We start from the raw sequence: 18,867 nt of genomic DNA on the forward strand, positions 1-18,867 counted from the left end.
AAACAATTTTTGTAATCGGTTAGGTAGTTTCGGACATTATCCGCCTCAAACTCACAAACGCTTACGCTCTTTATAATAATAGTAATATAGATAAAATGTCAGTCAATGTTAGACAGTCAGTCAGTTACTTCCTCATCGCTTGAGCCCAGAACCCGCTTCAAATTTACAAAAAATTATAGGTAATATCTAAAGCCCAAGCGAGGCAGCCCTACCTAGCAAATCCTTACGTCAACACAACAAGGGGTAACGCTGCACCTCGAGGGATGCGTTTGTTTTTAATAAAAGCTTTTATTTGGCAATAATGTGAACCGGCGCTTAGCCATAAATACATATTGAATTCGGTGTAATTAAGGAAACCGGTGGCTGGGGACATGTCAAGTGGGGAATTTGGGATAAGTAAATCGGACTTACATAGCTAACATTACTAGTTTGGGTTCGAACCAAATTTCAAAATTCACTTCACATACTTTTCCAGTCTCATTTCTTCCAATAAGTAAAAGAAAGTATTCTATTTGGTAGAAAAATAAAGTGTTAGACTAGGTTCAGCCTTGGAATAAAACCAACCCAAATCCTGCCAATGTCAGTCTGGTGGTATGGTCTTTTTTTTCATTAGGTTATCTTCGGCTGATTTTTTTTTCATATTATTAGAAATAATTTAATATACCGACTTATTCAGTAAAAAATGTATAATATATGTAAAAATAAAAGATCACAATTACTATTTCTTTATGTAGTTATAGATATCATTCCATACTCACTACAATTTCCCTCGGCTGTTTTTTCGAACTTGGCTCGTACTATTGCCATGCGTGCCTTGGTACAATCTTATCAAAAAAAATTGGTTGGTAACAAATTACTTGATAGTAGCTATATTATTTGTGGTAGTACAGTCAACAGAATATTAACCTACCCAAATTCATTGCAAATTCGCTGCTATGGCCTGTGAACATATGTGCATTTAACGTAACTTGATATTTGAATTTTTTTCATAAATAAGTAGTACCAGGAATCAAACAGATACCTACATACATGGTAAATAGTCATCGCAACCTAAGAAACAGTTGTAACACGCGCATTGCCTTCTTTGTGGCTTAGAGTCTTTTACCACATTATCCTGTAATTACACTGCATCTCTTGCTTTTTGGCGGCAGAAATAAATGAAAGTGGGGTACTCAAGCACGTCTGCTTGAGTCGTCACCTTTGTACCAAGGTCTATCTCTAATTAATATTTAATTAGTTGATTTAGTCAACTGCAGAAATGTATTTAAATTACAAGGCGTGAATAATGATCAAAAATGTCTATAATGTAACAGATGTTAGAAGTTTGAATTAATTAGACATGGCCAAATAAATATCTCGTAAGTCGCACGTAATGTACTTTCAATTGTATTCATATTCCACATTGACTTTTTTAAAATTTAGAGCATCTCGTTTCTTTTCTCTCAATCATAAAAAATATTTTCCTGGTTACACAACAACGTAGTTGTCTACAATCGTTTATTTCCTCAGACCTTGATTGCCTCAGTCTTGTCTTGACATTATAAAAATAAAGTCGTTTCTTCTCCTGCAAAGTGTTGGTACAAACTGATACAAAATACAAACAAATCTTTAGAATTAATTGAAGATACTTTGAGTAAGTACAGAATTTATCTATTATTTTTTTATTAACAAATTTAATACACAACTATACGTTATGTATAATACACCAAGTCTTTAATCCCACAATTTGTTTTAATATATAACAAGGATTATTTTGATAGCCATTATCTGAAACTAAACTCAGTTGTTATTTGTGAGGAAGTGATCACGCATGCAAATGTAAGTATACTTACCTAAGGATTGCCACAGTCTAACTAGCATTTCAAATCTAATTTAAGAATATATTTCAGGGCGAAAACAATGAAGAGAAAAGTGTTCGCATGTCTTTTGTTTTCTTGCTACGCTGGATTATCCGTGGCGAATGTGACACCGAGAACTTCGTCTGCTGACGTCTGTAGTCCGCTAGTGATTGCCCACCGTGGTGCCAGTGGGTACGTGCCCGAACACACTCTAGGGGCATACGCCCTTGCAGTCAGCATGGGTGCAGACTATATCGAGCCCGACATAGTGATGACAAAAGATGGACACATTATAGCGCGCCATGACAATGAATTGGGACTAACTACAGACGTCGCCAACAGACCTGAATTCGCGTCCCGATACCGCACACAGTCAGTAGACGGCTTCCAAATAAGCGGATGGTTTACAGAAGACTTCACATTAGAAGAAATAAAGTCTTTGAGATCTATAGAACGTATTCCGAACATTAGACCCGGTAATGCACGAATGGATGGAAGCTTCGATGTTCCTACAATGCAAGAAATTATAGATCTAGCCAAGAGTATGCAAGGTATTTACTGCCGAGAGATTGGCATTTACCCAGAAATTAAACATGGCTTTCATTTCCAACGACTGGGCTTGGCCATGGAACAACCTTTGGTGGACATATTGCACAGCAATGGTTATAAGACACAAGATGATCCAATTTATATACAGTCTTTTGAAGTAAACAACCTTAAAGAATTAAAAAAGATGACTGACCTTAGACTCTTGCAGTTATATGGAAGTCCATCGAGGCAACCTTTTGACCAGGCAGAATCGGGGACTGGATTGACATACCTAGCAATGGCTACAGCGGAAGGTCTGAGAGAAGTGGCTACCTATGCCTATGCTGTGGGTCCGGATAAATCTTACATCATACCTCTAACAGAGACAGGAAACCTTGGATCGGCTACAAATTTTGTGACCAACGCTCATGCAGCTGGGTTAAAAGTGCATCCTTACACGTTCCGCTCTGAGAACCAATTTCTTCCTATCGAGTTCAGAAGTAACGATACATCTGCTGCAGCTATTGGAGACTATGAAGGGGAGATAAGGGCCTACCTGGAAGCTGGTATCGATGGCCTGTTCGCAGACCAGCCCGACCAGCCTGTACGGATGCGTGATAAATGTGTTGTAGAAAACCCAGAATGCCAGTTCAGAACATCCTCAGCTGCTCTAACCAAATCTATACTCTGGTACAATGTGTTGCTTTTAATTACTTTAACTATTTTATCTTTCCACCTTTTGAGCTAGGTTAGCGTAATAATCCAAAGATATCGTAATTAGGTAGGAATCAGGTTTTTTCATTGGTTTAGTAACTTCACTGTATCTTACATATGTAGGTAAGTATGATATTTTTACAAGTCATATTAATAACATTTATTACAAAAGTGTTTCGAGTGACTACTGAAAATTTACTGAAGATGTGTAAACATGTACCTACTTTATTTTAAGGAACTACTGATAATGATATACTGATAATTAGATATCTACCAAGGACTATAAGTAAATACTATCGATAAAACATATGTCATTTCCTTATATCCACATGTCAGATGCTTTCTTGCAGCATGTAGTGTATAGATAAAATCATAAATTGGAACGAACGTTACTTTATAAGTGGAGTCGTTTTTCTAATTTGGATAATTTTAAAATTAACCTTTGCAAGCCTAATTGTCAAGTTAAATAGAAAGGTAATAATTGAGCCAAGGTCAGTTCATCATAAATCAATCGTACTGTGAAGACTGTGAGAACACGCGACTAATCACTCCACTACTCTCAACTCACCGATAAGTCCCTCTAAACGTCACAAAGTTATTTATCTTGTCTTTGTCATATGTACACTCTTGTAGACAATAAATACAACAGAATTTTGTCAAGTTCCCCTTGTATAGGTAAGGAATATGTATCTCATCGCTTCATATTTAATTAAATTAGAAGATTACTCAAAATAAATGTTAAAAACAATGTAATTGAAAATAAACTAACAACTTGAGTATTAAAAACTCCAGTCCACTATCTTGTACTGATAGTTCACTTTGAGAAACTCGAGAAGAAACAATGGACAGAGCCAACTTCGTCAGATGTAAGTTATATAGGTACTTTCTAATTTAAATAAACAAAATTGCTAGTTGAACTTGAAGTAAGTAAGTTAGTCGAATAAAACAAGATTACTGTTCTATGACCTAAAATTAATTGATGTAGAACTATATAACCGTAACTTATTATTTTTAGCTTAATTATCAAGCTACCGAATTAATTATTCTACTAACTTTGTTTGAGGAATAACAGTTATAAGTACTATTACCGTAAATGTTAGTCTTAATTTCATTTTTTTTTTCATTACTATAGTAATGTTACAAGGTTTATGCTTACTTTACTCTCTCTGGTTTATGCCATATTGTTGTGTACGTTTCAAAAATCCGAATTTTGTGTGCACTTGTACATGGTGGTACAATCACAAGTTATCATATTAGTGGTTCGTGTCATTGAGAGATTTATCACTTTTGCTCTGTGTCTTTATATAATGTATCGCGTTTTACGTTAAAGAATACTTCAAAGTATTAAGTTATTTTTAATGTGATATAATTTAAGAAGAACTTATTATAATGCAAATTTGAGATGTTTTCGTGATTTAACATTGTAAGTGCTTATTAATATACATACAATGAAGGCTCAATTAATATGGATAGCATTGCTCAGCCTGGCGACAACACGAGCAACTCCTGCAGTTTTAACCAAAGAAATCAATACTATAGAAGATGATTCCGAATGCAAGCCTTTAGTAATAGCTCATCGTGGCGCCAGTGGATATGTTCCCGAGCACACTCTCGGCTCCTATTCCTTAGCCATCGCCATGGGCGCTGATTATATAGAACCTGATCTCGTTATGACAAAAGATGGACATCTAATTTCAAGACACGACAATGAACTAGGATTAACAACAGACGTCTCTGAACGACCCGAATTCGCAAGTCGCCGGCGAAACCAAACGGTCGATGGAACAGAATTAGATGGATGGTTTACAGAAGACTTCACTTTGGAGGAGATCAAGACACTCCGCGTCGTAGAAAGAATACCAGATATCAGAACAGGAAACACTAGAATGGATGAATCATTTTCTATACTGACTTTTCAAGAAATTATTGATTTAGCCAAAGGTTTTCAAAATAGTGTGAAGAGAGTAATCGGTGTATACCCAGAAATAAAACACAGTACCCACTTCCGTCGTATCGGCTTGCCCATGGAAACACTAGTGGTGGACACGCTGCACAGGAATGGTTACGAAGGTCAACACGCTCCAATCTATATTCAGTCGTTCGAAGTCAGCAATTTGAAAGAACTTAAAAAAATTACAAATTTGAAATTACTTCAGCTATTTGAAAGCGACAAATCTTTACAGCCAGCGGATCAAAAAGAACTCGGAACTAAACTTACATACGGTGATATGGCGACAGCCGACGGATTGAAAGAAGTTGCAACATATGCGTATGCAGTAGGGCCTGACAAGTCATTTATTATACCTCGTACTTCTGAAAACAAATTAGGATCTGCCACAAGTTTTGTAGACGATGCTCATAATGCGGGATTGAAAGTGCATCCTTACACTTTCCGTGCTGAAAATGCTTTCTTGCCAGCTGAATTTCAGACTGCTGATAAATTACCCGCTTCACTTGGCAATTTAAAAGGAGAACTAGAAGCTTTTCTTGAAGCTGGAATTGATGGACTCTTCAGTGACCAACCAGATATACCTATCAATATGCGTACATCGTGCGTACTTAAAGCAAATTAATTAGGTAGCTACTTACTTATTTACTTAAATGCCTAACTAGATCAAACGAAATAACTTGTTAAATGTAGAATAATTTTGTATTATTTTCTCTGTTTTAAGCTGTTGTAATGGCTAAATATGATCTCTTTCTTTTATGATCCCATACTTTAAGATATTGTTTACAGGCACAAAACCATAAAATATTTTTCTTAAAGCACTTACCTACTTACTAAGAACAGAACACCTAGATATATTTCGTTTTATTGTCATCTATTTTTATAACAATTCACATAAACACTTGCTTGAGTATTTTTCAATTACAACGGCAACCCTAATTCTCGTGGTAACTTTTTTCTTTTTTCCCCAGTAAGCACATTGTATTTTAGAGAATCTCGAATTGTATTGGCTTAGATATAGCCACCTAAGTAAGAAATTTTGTGATCAAGTATCAGTGGCGTAGCTAGAATGCAAAGGCCCTAGGGCAAAAAATAAACAACAACCAAACTATTTATAATCGCTAAGGATCCGTTGTGTTTCGAATGCGACGGTCCGTTGTGTCCGACGACCGTAAGTATCTGTTGTATTTCGAATGTGAAGATTTGTCGTAACAATTTGTAATATATATATGTAGGTACAAGCGACTCCATAACAAAAATAACCGAATGAAATTACTTGTTAGAAACTCCCTTTTTTTTTAAATGTCCCATGCCGGCTCCACACGATCGTCGAACGCCGACGCGAATGCATGAACATTGCGTAGTTTGTTTACCGCATTGCAAAGTGTGTGTGCGTTGTATGTGTTACGTATTTGGATGTAGAAATCTTGAGAATATAGTAAGTAGTATAATATCAACAAAAAGAAAAAAGCGGTACCCTGTATATTATTATACTCTTTAAGCAAGATCAGCGGAACCATTCATGCAAAGGATAATAAATGTACCACAAATATAGAACACTAGCGGAAGCCCGCGACTTCGTTCGCATGGTCGAACAGTTTTTAGTAAGGAGTCAAAATTATTAAAGAAATTTAATTGTACAGACAAAGCGTAGGGATACCTATAAATACAGAAGGTGCCTATCAGACTGAAAAACTATATCTCCTATAGTTTAGCTCGACCATTATGATTCTTCTTCAGGTGTTCCAGATCTTCGATTTTTATGCATCAATAGGTAACGCTCATCAGGTTGAACCACTTTTGTTAAGGCGTCATTTCTATATCTCCTATAGTTCAGCTGTACCATCATGGGTCTGCGTTAGGTGTTGCAGATCTTCGATTTTTATATCTCAACAGAAAATGCTCATCAGACTGAACAACTTTTGTTAAGGCGTCATTTCTATATTTCCTATAGTTTAGTTGTACCATCATTGTTCTCCATCAGGTGTTCCAGTTTTCAAAATCATTTATATGTTGCCCAGGCTTAATAGCTCTAAAACAAAAAAGTTTCATTCAAATTCGTCCAGTAGATCCGGAGATTAGCGTGTACAAACAGACATACAGGTTTTTTTTTGAAAATTCTTATTCTACTAGTGTTTCTACATCGCCCTAAATTATTTTTTTGGAATTATATTAAATGTACAGACACAACTTTTTTACTGTTTTATATATGTATATGTATTGATTATGCCGGCTCCACATTGTCGCCAATTTGGCAAACTGGCGGATTCGGTATACATTTACTATAATTTACATTATTGCGGTAAATAAAAGCACTCATACTAACTACGCAATGCTCACGCATTCGCGTCGGCATGTGTCTGAGTTCGCAACAGTGTGGTGCTGGCATTACATTGATGTTCTTATATCTATTTGTGAAATGTACAGACTAGTTGTAATACGGGCTTCACACTATCGCCAAACTCAGACAGATGCCAACGCGGATGCATGAACAATTAACATTGTTCAGTTTGTTTAAGAACTTTTAATTATCGCAATGAAAACGAGCAATATACAGAATCCGCAAAATTCGGCACTGCACCATATAACCGGACCATACCTCAAGACGTCAGGCAGCGCCATCTGCACCATGCAGATATGCGTAATATTAGAATTTGATGCGCCATCTATTGAGATATGCCGGCCATATAATTATCGCGAAACAGTTCGTCGAACTTTGGCGGATTCGTCATACTTGCTAGGTTTTTATTGCGAGAAATAAAAGCTCTCATACAAACTAACTACGCAATGCTGAGTTCGGCGATAGTGGTTGTTTGGTTGGCATGAGGATAGGCGTGAGAGAGGCAGTTAATGAAGGAACTAAATAAGACAATTATATTAAACTGGCAATACTGATACTATTTGTCATTTTCAATGTCAATCTTCTTCTGTCATTGTCATTGCTTTGTCTTTAGGTTTGCACCAATGCGGAGTTTATTAAACCGGTTAACGGTGAGAATCACCGGTGCAAAACCTATTCGCACCGGTTTCTGTTGGAATTGAAAACTCGTGGCGTAACTAAATATCATGAATTACGTGACCAACGTAAATGTTATTTTGCAGTAAGGTAACAAAGAGACGTGTGCAAAGAAAGGATTTTGGGACCCTCTTTACCCACATTTTATACTTTGTAAAATATAACTTGATATAATGACAGATGTAAAATAGTATGACTCAGTTATACATAGCATAATATGTTAAATGTATAGCATAATATGTAATGGTTTTAAAAATTCAATCGCAGTTTTTATGAAACGATATACGATATGATTAATCTAAGTTCATCGTGGTGAAAAAATACCATTCCTATTAAACGTTAATAAATTGATAAAAAATCGTACCAAAAACCGGTGAAATACCGGAAATACCATAATATATTTTTACTTAATTTTTTTTAACTAATACCGCTTTTGCTCTGGTTTTCTACACCAATCCCAATCCTTATCCTCATCGTTGTCAACATCGAATCGACTGGTGGTCGTATTTGTATCAAATGTTGTTTTGAATGGTTATTTCTAACAAATATTTATTTCTTTCATCACTGATAATAGTGCCAATAAAAAGTTACTAGAAAATGTAAGCTGTAACTTGTAAGATTACTTTCAGAAATGATAAAGCACTATCTTAAATTTCGTAACATAATCTCTGCCTTATGTTTAGCGGCCCTATGTAAGTAAAAAAAGGTTCAATGCTCCATTATCATTATCAGTAATCTTAACATTGTGTTGTGTTTATGACTCCAAAGTAGTAACAAAATAATAACCATGTAGATTTACTTTCGACTGCAATAAAATTCGTATTCGCAAAATGCAATTTAAAATTTTTGACAAGTTATAAAAATAATACATCCAGTTCCAAATGAAATTTAATTATTTTTAATACGTTTTTGTTGATCACACATACATAATATAATATAAAATGTTTATTAATATTTTTTTCTAGTAATATTAATATCTCTTATTATAAGTAGAAGAAATTCCGAAATAATCAATGGACAAAGAGCATTTCAACAGGAACGTGTTGTGTACAGAGATTTTAGTGAGAAACCAAAGATGGAATCAAATAAACCAAATGATGAGAAAATGAATCAGGAACTTGTGGAGGCGAAGTCTCGCATAGAACATTTAGAGAAAAAAATTGCTATACTGGAAGGAAGAATACCACAGAAATATCCTGATGTAAAATATTTAGGATACAAAGAAAGGAAGAGGATATTGGTTTGTAATCTTATAACTAATAACTAATTTAAACTTTTAATAATGAGATTTCATAGCTTTCTAGCAAGCTACGAATAGACATCATTCAAATTTATTCCCATTTGATGCCTTTATAATGACTAAAGATCAGGAAAAAGTTTTGAAAATATTGGTCAAATTCAACAAAATGCTTATTGCTTGCTTATTCTTTGAGTACAAAGAGTATAAAGAAGAATTGCATATATAATTTTGCCTATAATATTTCTTCACAGGTAACAGGGGGTGCTGGGTTTGTTGGGTCCCACCTTGTTGACGTTCTAATGATGCACGGCCATGAAGTAATTGTTGTTGACAACTTTTTTACGGGCCGCAAACGAAATGTGGAGCATTGGTTTGGTCATCGCAACTTTGAGATGATACACCATGACATTGTAAATCCCCTCTATGTTGAGGTATGATTTTTATTCTATATCATAGACATTTATATGTATATGGGTAATTACAGTCAGAAAAGCATTTGAACTTATTACTATTCACTCAAAAAAATTATTCAAGTCAAAATAAAGTTCAGAAATAAATATTTTGTGCAGAATGTGATATGGTATCACATCCTCTGTAAAGCTCATTCTAGATTTGTGAGTTTATTAAGATCATTCATTTGTATTTTTCAGGCAGATGAAATATACCACCTAGCTAGTCCCGCCAGCCCTCCTCATTATATGCAGAATCCTGTCAAGACTATTAAAACGAATACTTTAGGCACTATCAATATGTTAGGTATGTATCTGAAAAAGTTCTTACTGTACCAAATTATAAAATCTTGACTATTGAAATATTTATCATTGCACAATAAATATCATAACTTACATGTAAGGTTCAGATATTTAAACTTTTAATGTGTATCCCAACTAATGTTATAAATACAGAGGTAATAGTTGTTTGTTAACTTTTCACACATTATCTACTAAACCAATCATTATAAAATTTGGTACACAATTATATAATAACCTGGAATAACACATAGGCTACTTTTTATCCCAAAATTCCCACGGGTGCGAAGAACCGGGGCGCAGCTAGTATTTCAATAAAAAGACATTCAACATTACCTTTTGTAAGGGTTTTTAGGCATTGGGTAGCTAGAGTCCTACTCATTGCTTACCTAAAGAAATGGCTATCTATAGCTAACATAAAAGTAAACAATAATACCTAAGTAGGTATTAACAGTGTGGATTGCATACTCCATTGATAGTTATAATAATGAATAATAGATTCCGACAATTTTGTTTGTATAAATATGTTTGTTCAACATATAGTAATATAATAGGAAGACATTTTTTGTTTCTTTAAACACATTGATCTCTTGTTGTAGTACCAGAATATTATATCCAATATGTACATTGTACAGTAGGTCACATTTCAAAAAATCTTGTCAAGGCATCATTCAGGAGGAAGACTATTAGGCAAGAAAAGTCATGAAATTTGTAAATGATTTTATTAGACAATTTTTATAATTTTCATTTTTTTAAGAAAAAAATAACAAATATTTATTGCAAGCACAATAGCTAAGAGCAAAGATGTAGGATATACCTTTTTTTTAACCCGCCGAAGGTAAGTTCAAGTGTACAGCATAAGCTAATGTGTTTATTAAACAATGCCTTATTGACTTTCATGAATCAAAATGTTTATTTTTTTGCATTTCAGGTCTCGCTAGGCGAGTAGGAGCAAAAATTCTGATAGCTAGTACATCTGAAGTGTATGGGGATCCCATGGTGCACCCACAACCTGAGTCATATTGGGGACATGTTAATCCTATAGGTAAGGGGATTCAAGTATACTACTTGTCCAGTGTAATTTTTTTTTTCGAGTGCTTAAAGGCACCTGAACTGATTTTTATGACTACTGCCATCTACCGGCTGAAGGCGTGTATACATACTAGTGAACTAGATATCGACTATTTTAGAATGCAGGATTCACGACTATATTTTGTGCAAGTGGTAAACAGTTTATGAAGACTACCATATATTAGTCAGATTGGTATACAAATTCCTGTCGCACGTGTAGTATGAAACTGGGACTTTTAACGGGCATCTTAACCGGTTGACCATCATCTCTATACTATAAAGATAGGATTTACAAATGTGACATCAGAACATAAGCCTAGGAACTGTTTATTCGAACGGTCGTCGAACAAAGAGTGTGAGCATACACTCACGGGTATACAAACTAAATGTTTGATAACATTATTCACGCGATTATTTCCACGCACAGAAAATCTACTAATTACTGACTGACTTGAAAATGTGATAAGATTAATGGTGCAATAATTCTGAAATTCCGAAAAATTCGTACGTAGTTTTAATTAAAGATAGCCTATATACGCTGATCTGATGCATATAGTCGATTAAGGGACAGGGCTTTAAATTGGGGAATAAAAGGAGCTATATTTGTATCTCATTCCTTCTATACGCCACCTATCCAGATATACATGAAGCTACTACCTAATCTTTGGTTATATGTCTCACATCAAGGTATATATGAGTTGTTAATGTATCTATAATATTTAGCAAATAGTTCTTCATAACATATGTTATTTTCTTTTCATTGTATGTCTCTGAAGCTAAAATATTTCAACCACAAAGTAATAGGTACAACCTTGAGTATTAAGTAAATATAATAATTTATACATTAAATAAGTTATTGTTCATTATTTCTTAAATACAAACACAGACAATGTATACTTATCATTGCCACTTGTACAACCAAGGTTACTTTACCGAAACTCTGATGTAACCAATTCACTTATGATGACCAATCTGCCGCTACTTGTAAGGCGGGAGTGTAGAAGAAGCGGCACCATATACTCCGTCCATTATTTTTAATTCCCTCATGGCCCCTAAGCTCAGGTGGCCTTTCGGACTCTGACTTACGAACGACTTATTGAACTGAACTAAAAAAATATCCCAGTAAATATAGCATTTATATTTTGACTTGATAATCTAGATTACAACGAATACAGAACAAGCGATTTTAAATAGTTTAGAAGGGACCCTAGTTTATTTATTACCCGGGGTCTTTGCATATGCTTCATTACCCTAGATCGATAACATCGGTTTTGGTCGAAAATCGACATCGATTCAGGCACCAGTTATCCAAACCCAATAATCTGTAATCCAGGGCCTCGCGCATGCTACGACGAAGGCAAGCGCGTGGCGGAGACCCTGGCGTACTCGTACGCGAAGCAGGAGAACGTGTCCGTGCGCGTGGCCCGCATCTTCAACACGTACGGGCCGCGCATGCACGTGGCCGACGGTCGCGTCGTCTCCAACTTTATAATGCAGGCCCTGCAGAATATGACCATTACGGTGAGCTCCTGGCCTATTATACCACTAATTATAAAGGTGATTATAAAGTTTGTGAGTTGTTAATTCTTCATGCTCAAATGGCTGGGCCAATTTTTTATGAGGTATTGTGTCAGGTACCGATGTGTCTGTTACACATAGGTACGCTTTAATACGTTTAACCTTACACACGAGGTGGTGGTAAAATACATATTGTATGCATTTACTACTATTAACTTCATACTGTTTTTAATAATATAGAAGCCACCAGGCACCAGAGGTCTTTTAATTACTTAAAATTATACTTCAATAGCTAGTTTTAAAACCATGTTTGTGTTTAAAAATATTTTCGATACCGATTTTTAAACCGTCTCAATACATCAGGTGTATGGCAACGGGAAGCAGACCCGGTCTTTCTGCTACGTGTCAGACCTGGTGGACGGCCTGCTGTCGCTGATGGACTCCAGTTACACCCTGCCAGTCAACATCGGCAACCCTAGTGAGCACACTATAGAAGGTAACTTGACGGTCATATACATGTTGTAGTATATACCGAAGACACGTTCAGTCGGTGGTCCCGGCTGTGTCTGCAGGTTATAAAACCCACCAATCCGCATTGGGCTCGCGGGTCGAGTCATTACCTTTACTCCTTATCCATCTATAAAGATGGCCAATGCCCCATCGGTGGGGACATTTATTTGGAGCATAAACTTATTTACAACTCGTAACGAATAACTAATTGTTTTTGTAAATAAAAATAATAAGATTTCCATGAATCTTGTCGTCAATGTACTTGAAATGGTCTCCCAAAAGAAAATTGACTTAAGAACAGGTTCGTAAGTGTAGTTTATGCATTCAACAATAAGCCAACTCAGCATGTGTCATGACAGAGGTCAAGTCCATGTCGTCTATTTCTTTTGGGAGACCATTTGTACAATATTCTGGCTCTCATCCTTGTTTTCTCAATCACATTCGAAGCTGTGATGCCCCCGAAGGGCTCGCCTAAAAATTATCTTTTAAATTTTGAAGGATTAGCTATAATTTAACAGCTGACCGCCTGGAAGTCAACTCTCTTTGGGAATGCTATTGTTGCATTTCAGCTGTTAAGGCTATATCCTTTAGGGAGAATGTGGAATGGTCCTATTCTAGGCCGGGACCACACGCCACAAAGTTGTAAAATCAATGAAAATCAGCGTCCTGGCACCTCGTCATGGCACAAGCTGAGTGTTACTCTTTGTAATATAAAAATTTTGTTCATTTTCTGTGATGTATATTTGTGTGCTATGAATAAATATATTTCTATTTTAAATTGCGTTAAAACGGCTGCTGTTCTGTAACAGAGTTCGCGATGATAATAAAGAAGCTGGTGCCGGGCTGCCGCAGCACGGTGTCGACGCGCGCGGCGCTGGAGGACGACCCGCAGCGCCGCCGCCCCGACATCGCCGTCGCCGAGGCGCAGCTCAACTGGGCGCCCAAGGTCTGCCTCTCTCTCTCTCTCTTTTTCTCTCTCGCTCGCTCATCTCTAAATGATATCAAGGAGCTGGTGCCGGGCTACTGGAAGACGACGTTAAAATCATATGCCTAGAATCATGTCTTGAATTTTTAGAATTTGACTATAATTTTACAACAGTGAACTGTATTGGAGCCATGATTAAATACAATTAATTAATATAATAATAGGTTATATATACTTACTGTCAAAATCTATAATGAATTTACTTTTTCAGTACAAAAACTTAATCTCTTTTACAGGTGTCTTTACAAGATGGACTTCAAAGGACGATAGACTATTTCAAAGAGGAATTATCGAGAAAGACGTTCTACAATAACCAAACTTACATGGATGCTAATGTGGAGAACCCTCATTAGGACTGTTAAATGCTTATTTAAATTGTGATATCTAGGTTTGAGTCAGACGCATAACGTGCACTTCTCAAAATGTGAACGACTTTAAAAAGGAGCTACATGTTTTTTACACGTCCAGAATCATGAAGCTATAGATAATACTGAAGCCCGCTCTATTGCTATCCCTTTCATCCGTGAACCGACATCTCCTGTGCATACATAAAAGTTCGGACAACACATGTAAGAGATAGCAACATATATATACCATACATCAAAAAGTTATTAGCAGTGCGGGCTCCAGTATTAAAGTTCAATCAAATTTTGAGAAGTGTACAATTGGATGCTCATTGTTCATGTTACGTTGTGCACATTATGCGTCTAAACTCTTAGGGTTTTGCCAATTTATAGAAAACTACCTTAGGGTAATTCATATACTTATGATCTTTACTGGTTTTTTACAAGCTTTTATTTACCTTGCAATATATTGTTATGTATGTAACTATGTTTGTTTGGGTGAAATCTTGCAACTAAATTTTAAAGCAGATCTTCAGATCTTCAATAGATTGAGCTGAAATTTTGTACACACGTTTAGTTTTGGTGACAAGGCATTATTATGTATGACCTAATTGCCTACACAGTATCGACTACCGATCAGGGAACTCGTCAACGTTTTACTGCAGGACATTAATTTTTTGTTACGTGTTGAATGATGACGATAAGAAAAGCTTGTGTCAAAAGTTAAAATTTATGAGTTATTTATTATTACAACCATAAAATTCACCATATCTGACAGTTACCTCTTAGTGCTTTCCACTATTGTGTATATTCAGTAATATGATTCCTATACTGGAGATCTTTGACCGTTTCGGTCACTTTCGAAATTATACCATACCAATTTTTTTTAATTTGATGTATGAATTGTTTACATTCCTGTCTATTTGTTATTCGTGTCTTTTGCAAATATTTTATTTCTAAAAGCCAGACTTGGCGTTTTTATTTTATTTGTCTTCTCTTCTGCAATAATTTTATATGGTAGTATGTAAACTCATGGAATTAGTACTTACTAGTAGCGGCTAATTCCATGTGTAAAGTTTAATTTTAGGGAAGACACGTATCGAATTCTCTATAGCCCTCTAGTCGATGGAAATTGTGACTATGGTTACGCTATGTCAGTCTTTATTGTTCGAATAACTAGGCAAGACGTAAATCTTGCAAGTTTATACATAGGTAATAAGTAAATAAATACCTACACGAAAAGGAACCAACATATATTTTCTAATTGTTAACTATAGCTCTTTTTATCAGTCCATTTTCTAAAGTGGCCGAAGCACCCATGACTCATCCATCTAACAAATTTGCTTTGTAATGTTATACTTACCATTTCTTATTTAAATCTAAGATTGTTACCTACTACAATAAGTTAACGTTCGCACGGACGTGAATTTCGCGTCGGGTTAGAATTCCGTTTTGGAGATTTTCAGTAGATTCATTATGTTTATTTGTTATCTTTTATGTATGAGCGTGTAGTTAAATTTCCCATATCAAAATTCAAATGCGACACAAAAAATACGGCCGTCCGAACGACCACTAAATATTTTTAATAATGTTGCTTTTGTAAAAAAATGTAGCTACTCTTTATATATGTATATATTTTTTGTTACTGTGTAAACTATGACTTTCTTTTCGCATGAAATTATATCTTAATGCGTTCAAATGGTTAAATAAAAATTCTGATTTTATTATTTTGTATTTTATTATTATTTAAAAAACATTTAAAAAAATTGAATATATTCAAAGACTAGATATTATATACAAGTATAGAGTAAATTATAAAACTATTGAGTGTTACTTATTACATATTTTGTTTATATTAAATTCATAAATCCAAAAATATTGGAGAAACAAAAACATAGGTTAGTTAATAGTTAACATAAGTTTTTTACTTTTTACAGAAAAACAGTGAAGAAAGAGTCTTTACTGTTTTTCTGTCTATAACTTCATAACATACTTTTAACAATGGATTCATTCACATACAACTTCGCTGACAGGGGGCATCAATTGGAATGCGGGAAAAATTAAATTATACTATAGTATATATTACTCATTATTTCATAATTTTCTGGCAAAATAATCTAATATATTCACAGTTTGGTGGAACTTGACAAATATATTCAGGACCTAGGGTATTTTTTATCGTGATAATACGCGTACGAAGTCATAGAAAAGTTCCTTTATAGAAATACCAGCGACCCGTCCCGGCTTCGTTCGGTAAAAATATAATAAATTATACTATTATATTTAATATCTAAATAATTATTCTATTGGTGAAAACACATAAAAACCGTGCAGCAGTTTTTAAATTTATCGTGAACAGACAGAGGACGACGCAGCAGAGGACTTTGTTGATTTATTGTATTGACATTAATGATTGATAAATTAATTGACTAGTTAGTCATCATTTACAACAGAGACTTGGCATAGCATCCCATTTGTAGTAATAAGAATTTCTTGTCCTAACATCAGTCTTGCACAATTTTTCACCATGCGATTGTACCAATGTTTTGTACATCTCAAACATATCTTTTGGGGTCTGTTTGTGTCGCACTAACATGTGCGAGAGGCAGCCTCGGGATTGCCATTCTGTATCAAATCTGACGTCATGCACCCTGTTTATGCCATCTAGGGCTGCAGTCCAGACTCCCATAGAAACATCCTCTGACATGTAAAGGCTGAAATCAATAAGACAACACACTTAAATCTTTTTCATAATGAAATCTAATCCTAAATGAAATATATAAATACAATATACGTAATAAACCATAAAATACTTGCCTCAAAAAATCTGAATTTCTGGCAATATAATCCACAATGCTTCGAGAAATAACATATCCACCACCAAGTGCATAAGGTAGGTATTTGTCACACAGGAACCAAGCAGACTCCTGCCATTTTCCTTTGGTATAGACCCTTGCATGCCCATCAAAGTAACCCCAGTACAATCCTTTATACAAAGGCAGATTATGCTGAAAATAATATAAATTTGTCTGGAAAATTAAAAAAAACTTTTTAAACCTTCCTTCCTGGAGACAATACAATAATCCCATTGTATTGTCTCCAGGAAGGAAGGTTTAAGTTACTTAAGTTGTCAGATCGGGCCAGCAGGAATTGATAGGTTAAAGTAAGGTATAGGTAGTTTGTAAACTCAACATATTTCTTGCACTGACTGTGTAGGTTAATGTATAGCTGGCACATAGTACAGATCAACAGTGCTGTTCCAGGCATGCTATATTTATATAACTAGGTACATAAGATTTATGTTTTCTGAGATGAGTACATGTCATCTTAAAAAGTAATACCTATATGTATATGTCATGTATTATTGTGTAAATACAGATGTAAGCTTACCTTATAACTAATATACTGATCTATTTCAGGACCACTCATTCGTGGTGCATAAGCCTCAAGGTCCCTTATTATCAAATCTACTCTCACAAAAGAATCATCATCACATTTTATTACATATTTTAAGTGTTTCAAATTACTACTTAACCATTTCATAGCCAGCAACATCTTAGATGCTAGGTTCTTGTAGCTGTCCACAAAGTCAGGGAAAAGTAAAAGGTCCTTACTTCTAGCATTTTCTTTTCTTAAATCACTTTCCTTTGTTTCATCTAAGCCTTGAGTTCCAATAACATAATAGAATTTTATAAAATCTATTGGCACCTCCTCACCTATCCATGTATGGTTCCATTTAAATAACTTTTCACCGTTTTCTACAAATATGTTGCTGGCAAATTTTGCCCAGGTTGTTCGTATGGCATCACGTTTCAATACATTGCCTGGACTACTGAGAATTAATACAACATACTCCACATTATTTTTATAGTTGTATTTCATTTTATTCATCAATGTAGCTTCATCTTTACAATCCATACGAAGGGAACTCAAAGTTATACCACATCCAAGATAAAAAAAGAAAAAACCCGCAATTATCATGGTTCTGTGTCTTCTACAAAAGACTGCCAGCATTTTGGTACCTACTCGTTGTGTTTTTGCGTTAGACAAAGTTGCAATTTGGAGTTTTAGTCTACATTTGTATAAACTATTTCTGTTTTTTATACTCACGTACATTTAACTATAGCAGCAAAATTAATATTAATTTACATTACAGACAAACAAATGGGACTTAATAAATTCACCCCATTTCTGATAACGATAAATTCATGAACATTATAATAATGATTTTTAAATTTTTAATTTGTTTCCTTTCCTGGCTATTGGGCAACTGACACGAACTGACAGGACATGTGTCATGTGTCATCTGTCAGTGTAACTTTTCCATGGAAGTCTCAGACATGAAGCTGTAGATATAATGAAACCGCGCGACTGAATTTAGAGAATTGGACAAAAAACTAGTTAGG

The 18,867-nt window shown here is 35.1% G+C and overlaps 4 protein-coding genes across 8 annotated transcripts; 3 read left to right on the top strand and 1 right to left on the bottom strand.

Annotated features, from left to right (window-relative positions):
* The first annotated feature begins 1,502 nt into the window (after positions 1–1,502).
* Positions 1,503–5,975, top strand: LOC128670082 (uncharacterized). Of its 2 annotated transcripts, none has more exons than XM_053745457.2 (2): positions 1,503–1,633; positions 1,890–5,975. In XM_053745457.2, exon 2 carries the CDS (start codon positions 1,900–1,902, stop codon positions 3,112–3,114), a length of 1,215 nt encoding a protein of 404 aa, XP_053601432.1. In that variant the 5' UTR covers positions 1,503–1,633; positions 1,890–1,899; the 3' UTR covers positions 3,115–5,975. The 2 variants fall into 2 exon arrangements, with proteins under 2 accessions (XP_053601432.1, XP_053601431.1); XM_053745456.1 differs by lacking the exon at positions 1,503–1,633 and adding an exon at positions 1,734–1,818.
* On the top strand, positions 2,212–5,975 carry LOC128670084 (uncharacterized). Its single transcript, XM_053745460.2, has one exon. The coding sequence runs from the start codon at positions 4,529–4,531 to the stop codon at positions 5,651–5,653; it is 1,125 nt and encodes a 374-aa protein (XP_053601435.1). The 5' UTR covers positions 2,212–4,528; the 3' UTR covers positions 5,654–5,975.
* Positions 5,976–8,019: 2,044 nt separating this feature from the next.
* Uxs (UDP-xylose synthase) lies at positions 8,020–16,188 on the top strand. 3 transcript variants are annotated; one of them, XM_053745454.1, is made up of 9 exons: positions 8,020–8,134; positions 9,010–9,284; positions 9,536–9,715; positions 9,935–10,040; positions 10,965–11,078; positions 12,438–12,625; positions 12,986–13,118; positions 13,942–14,078; positions 14,354–16,188. In XM_053745454.1, exons 2-9 carry the CDS (start codon positions 9,120–9,122, stop codon positions 14,468–14,470), a joined length of 1,140 nt encoding a protein of 379 aa, XP_053601429.1. In that variant the 5' UTR covers positions 8,020–8,134; positions 9,010–9,119; the 3' UTR covers positions 14,471–16,188. The 3 variants fall into 3 exon arrangements, with proteins under 3 accessions (XP_053601429.1, XP_053601427.1, XP_053601428.1); XM_053745452.2 differs by lacking the exon at positions 8,020–8,134 and adding an exon at positions 8,499–8,736; XM_053745453.1 differs by lacking the exon at positions 8,020–8,134 and having other exon boundaries at positions 8,840–9,284.
* beta3GalTII (beta-1,3-Galactosyltransferase II) lies at positions 15,907–18,758 on the bottom strand. Of its 2 annotated transcripts, none has more exons than XM_053745458.2 (3): positions 17,852–18,758; positions 17,279–17,490; positions 15,907–17,175 (listed from the first exon to the last, which is right to left on the bottom strand). In XM_053745458.2, exons 1-3 carry the CDS (start codon positions 18,575–18,577, stop codon positions 16,902–16,904), a joined length of 1,212 nt encoding a protein of 403 aa, XP_053601433.1. In that variant the 5' UTR covers positions 18,578–18,758; the 3' UTR covers positions 15,907–16,901. The 2 variants fall into 2 exon arrangements, with proteins under 2 accessions (XP_053601433.1, XP_053601434.1); XM_053745459.2 differs by having other exon boundaries at positions 17,279–17,469; positions 17,852–18,756.
* Positions 18,759–18,867: the final 109 nt, after the last annotated feature.

This window comes from Plodia interpunctella, chromosome 5 (genome assembly GCF_027563975.2).
Source record: "Plodia interpunctella isolate USDA-ARS_2022_Savannah chromosome 5, ilPloInte3.2, whole genome shotgun sequence".
Taxonomy (NCBI): Eukaryota; Metazoa; Arthropoda; class Insecta; order Lepidoptera; family Pyralidae; genus Plodia; species Plodia interpunctella.

What these genes read in the sequence shown, in the direction of transcription:
- LOC128670084 (XM_053745460.2), top strand. Translation starts at nt 4,529, where the DNA reads ATGAAGGCTCAATTAATATGGATAGCATTGCTCAGCCTGGCGACAACA.
- Uxs (XM_053745452.2), top strand. Translation starts at nt 8,676, where the DNA reads ATGATAAAGCACTATCTTAAATTTCGTAACATAATCTCTGCCTTATGT. An exon ending in AAGAAAGGAAGAGGATATTG is followed by an intron (nt 9,285 to 9,535) that starts GTTTGTAATCTT and finishes ATTTCTTCACAG; the next exon opens with GTAACAGGGGGTGCTGGGTT. An exon ending in TGCAGAATATGACCATTACG is followed by an intron (nt 12,626 to 12,985) that starts GTGAGCTCCTGG and finishes TCAATACATCAG; the next exon opens with GTGTATGGCAACGGGAAGCA.
- beta3GalTII (XM_053745458.2), bottom strand. Translation starts at nt 18,577, where the DNA reads ATGTACGTGAGTATAAAAAACAGAAATAGTTTATACAAATGTAGACTA. An exon ending in ATCAGTATATTAGTTATAAG is followed by an intron (nt 17,491 to 17,851) that starts GTAAGCTTACAT and finishes TTAATTTTCCAG; the next exon opens with ACAAATTTATATTATTTTCA. An exon ending in AGAAATTCAGATTTTTTGAG is followed by an intron (nt 17,176 to 17,278) that starts GCAAGTATTTTA and finishes TATTGATTTCAG; the next exon opens with CCTTTACATGTCAGAGGATG.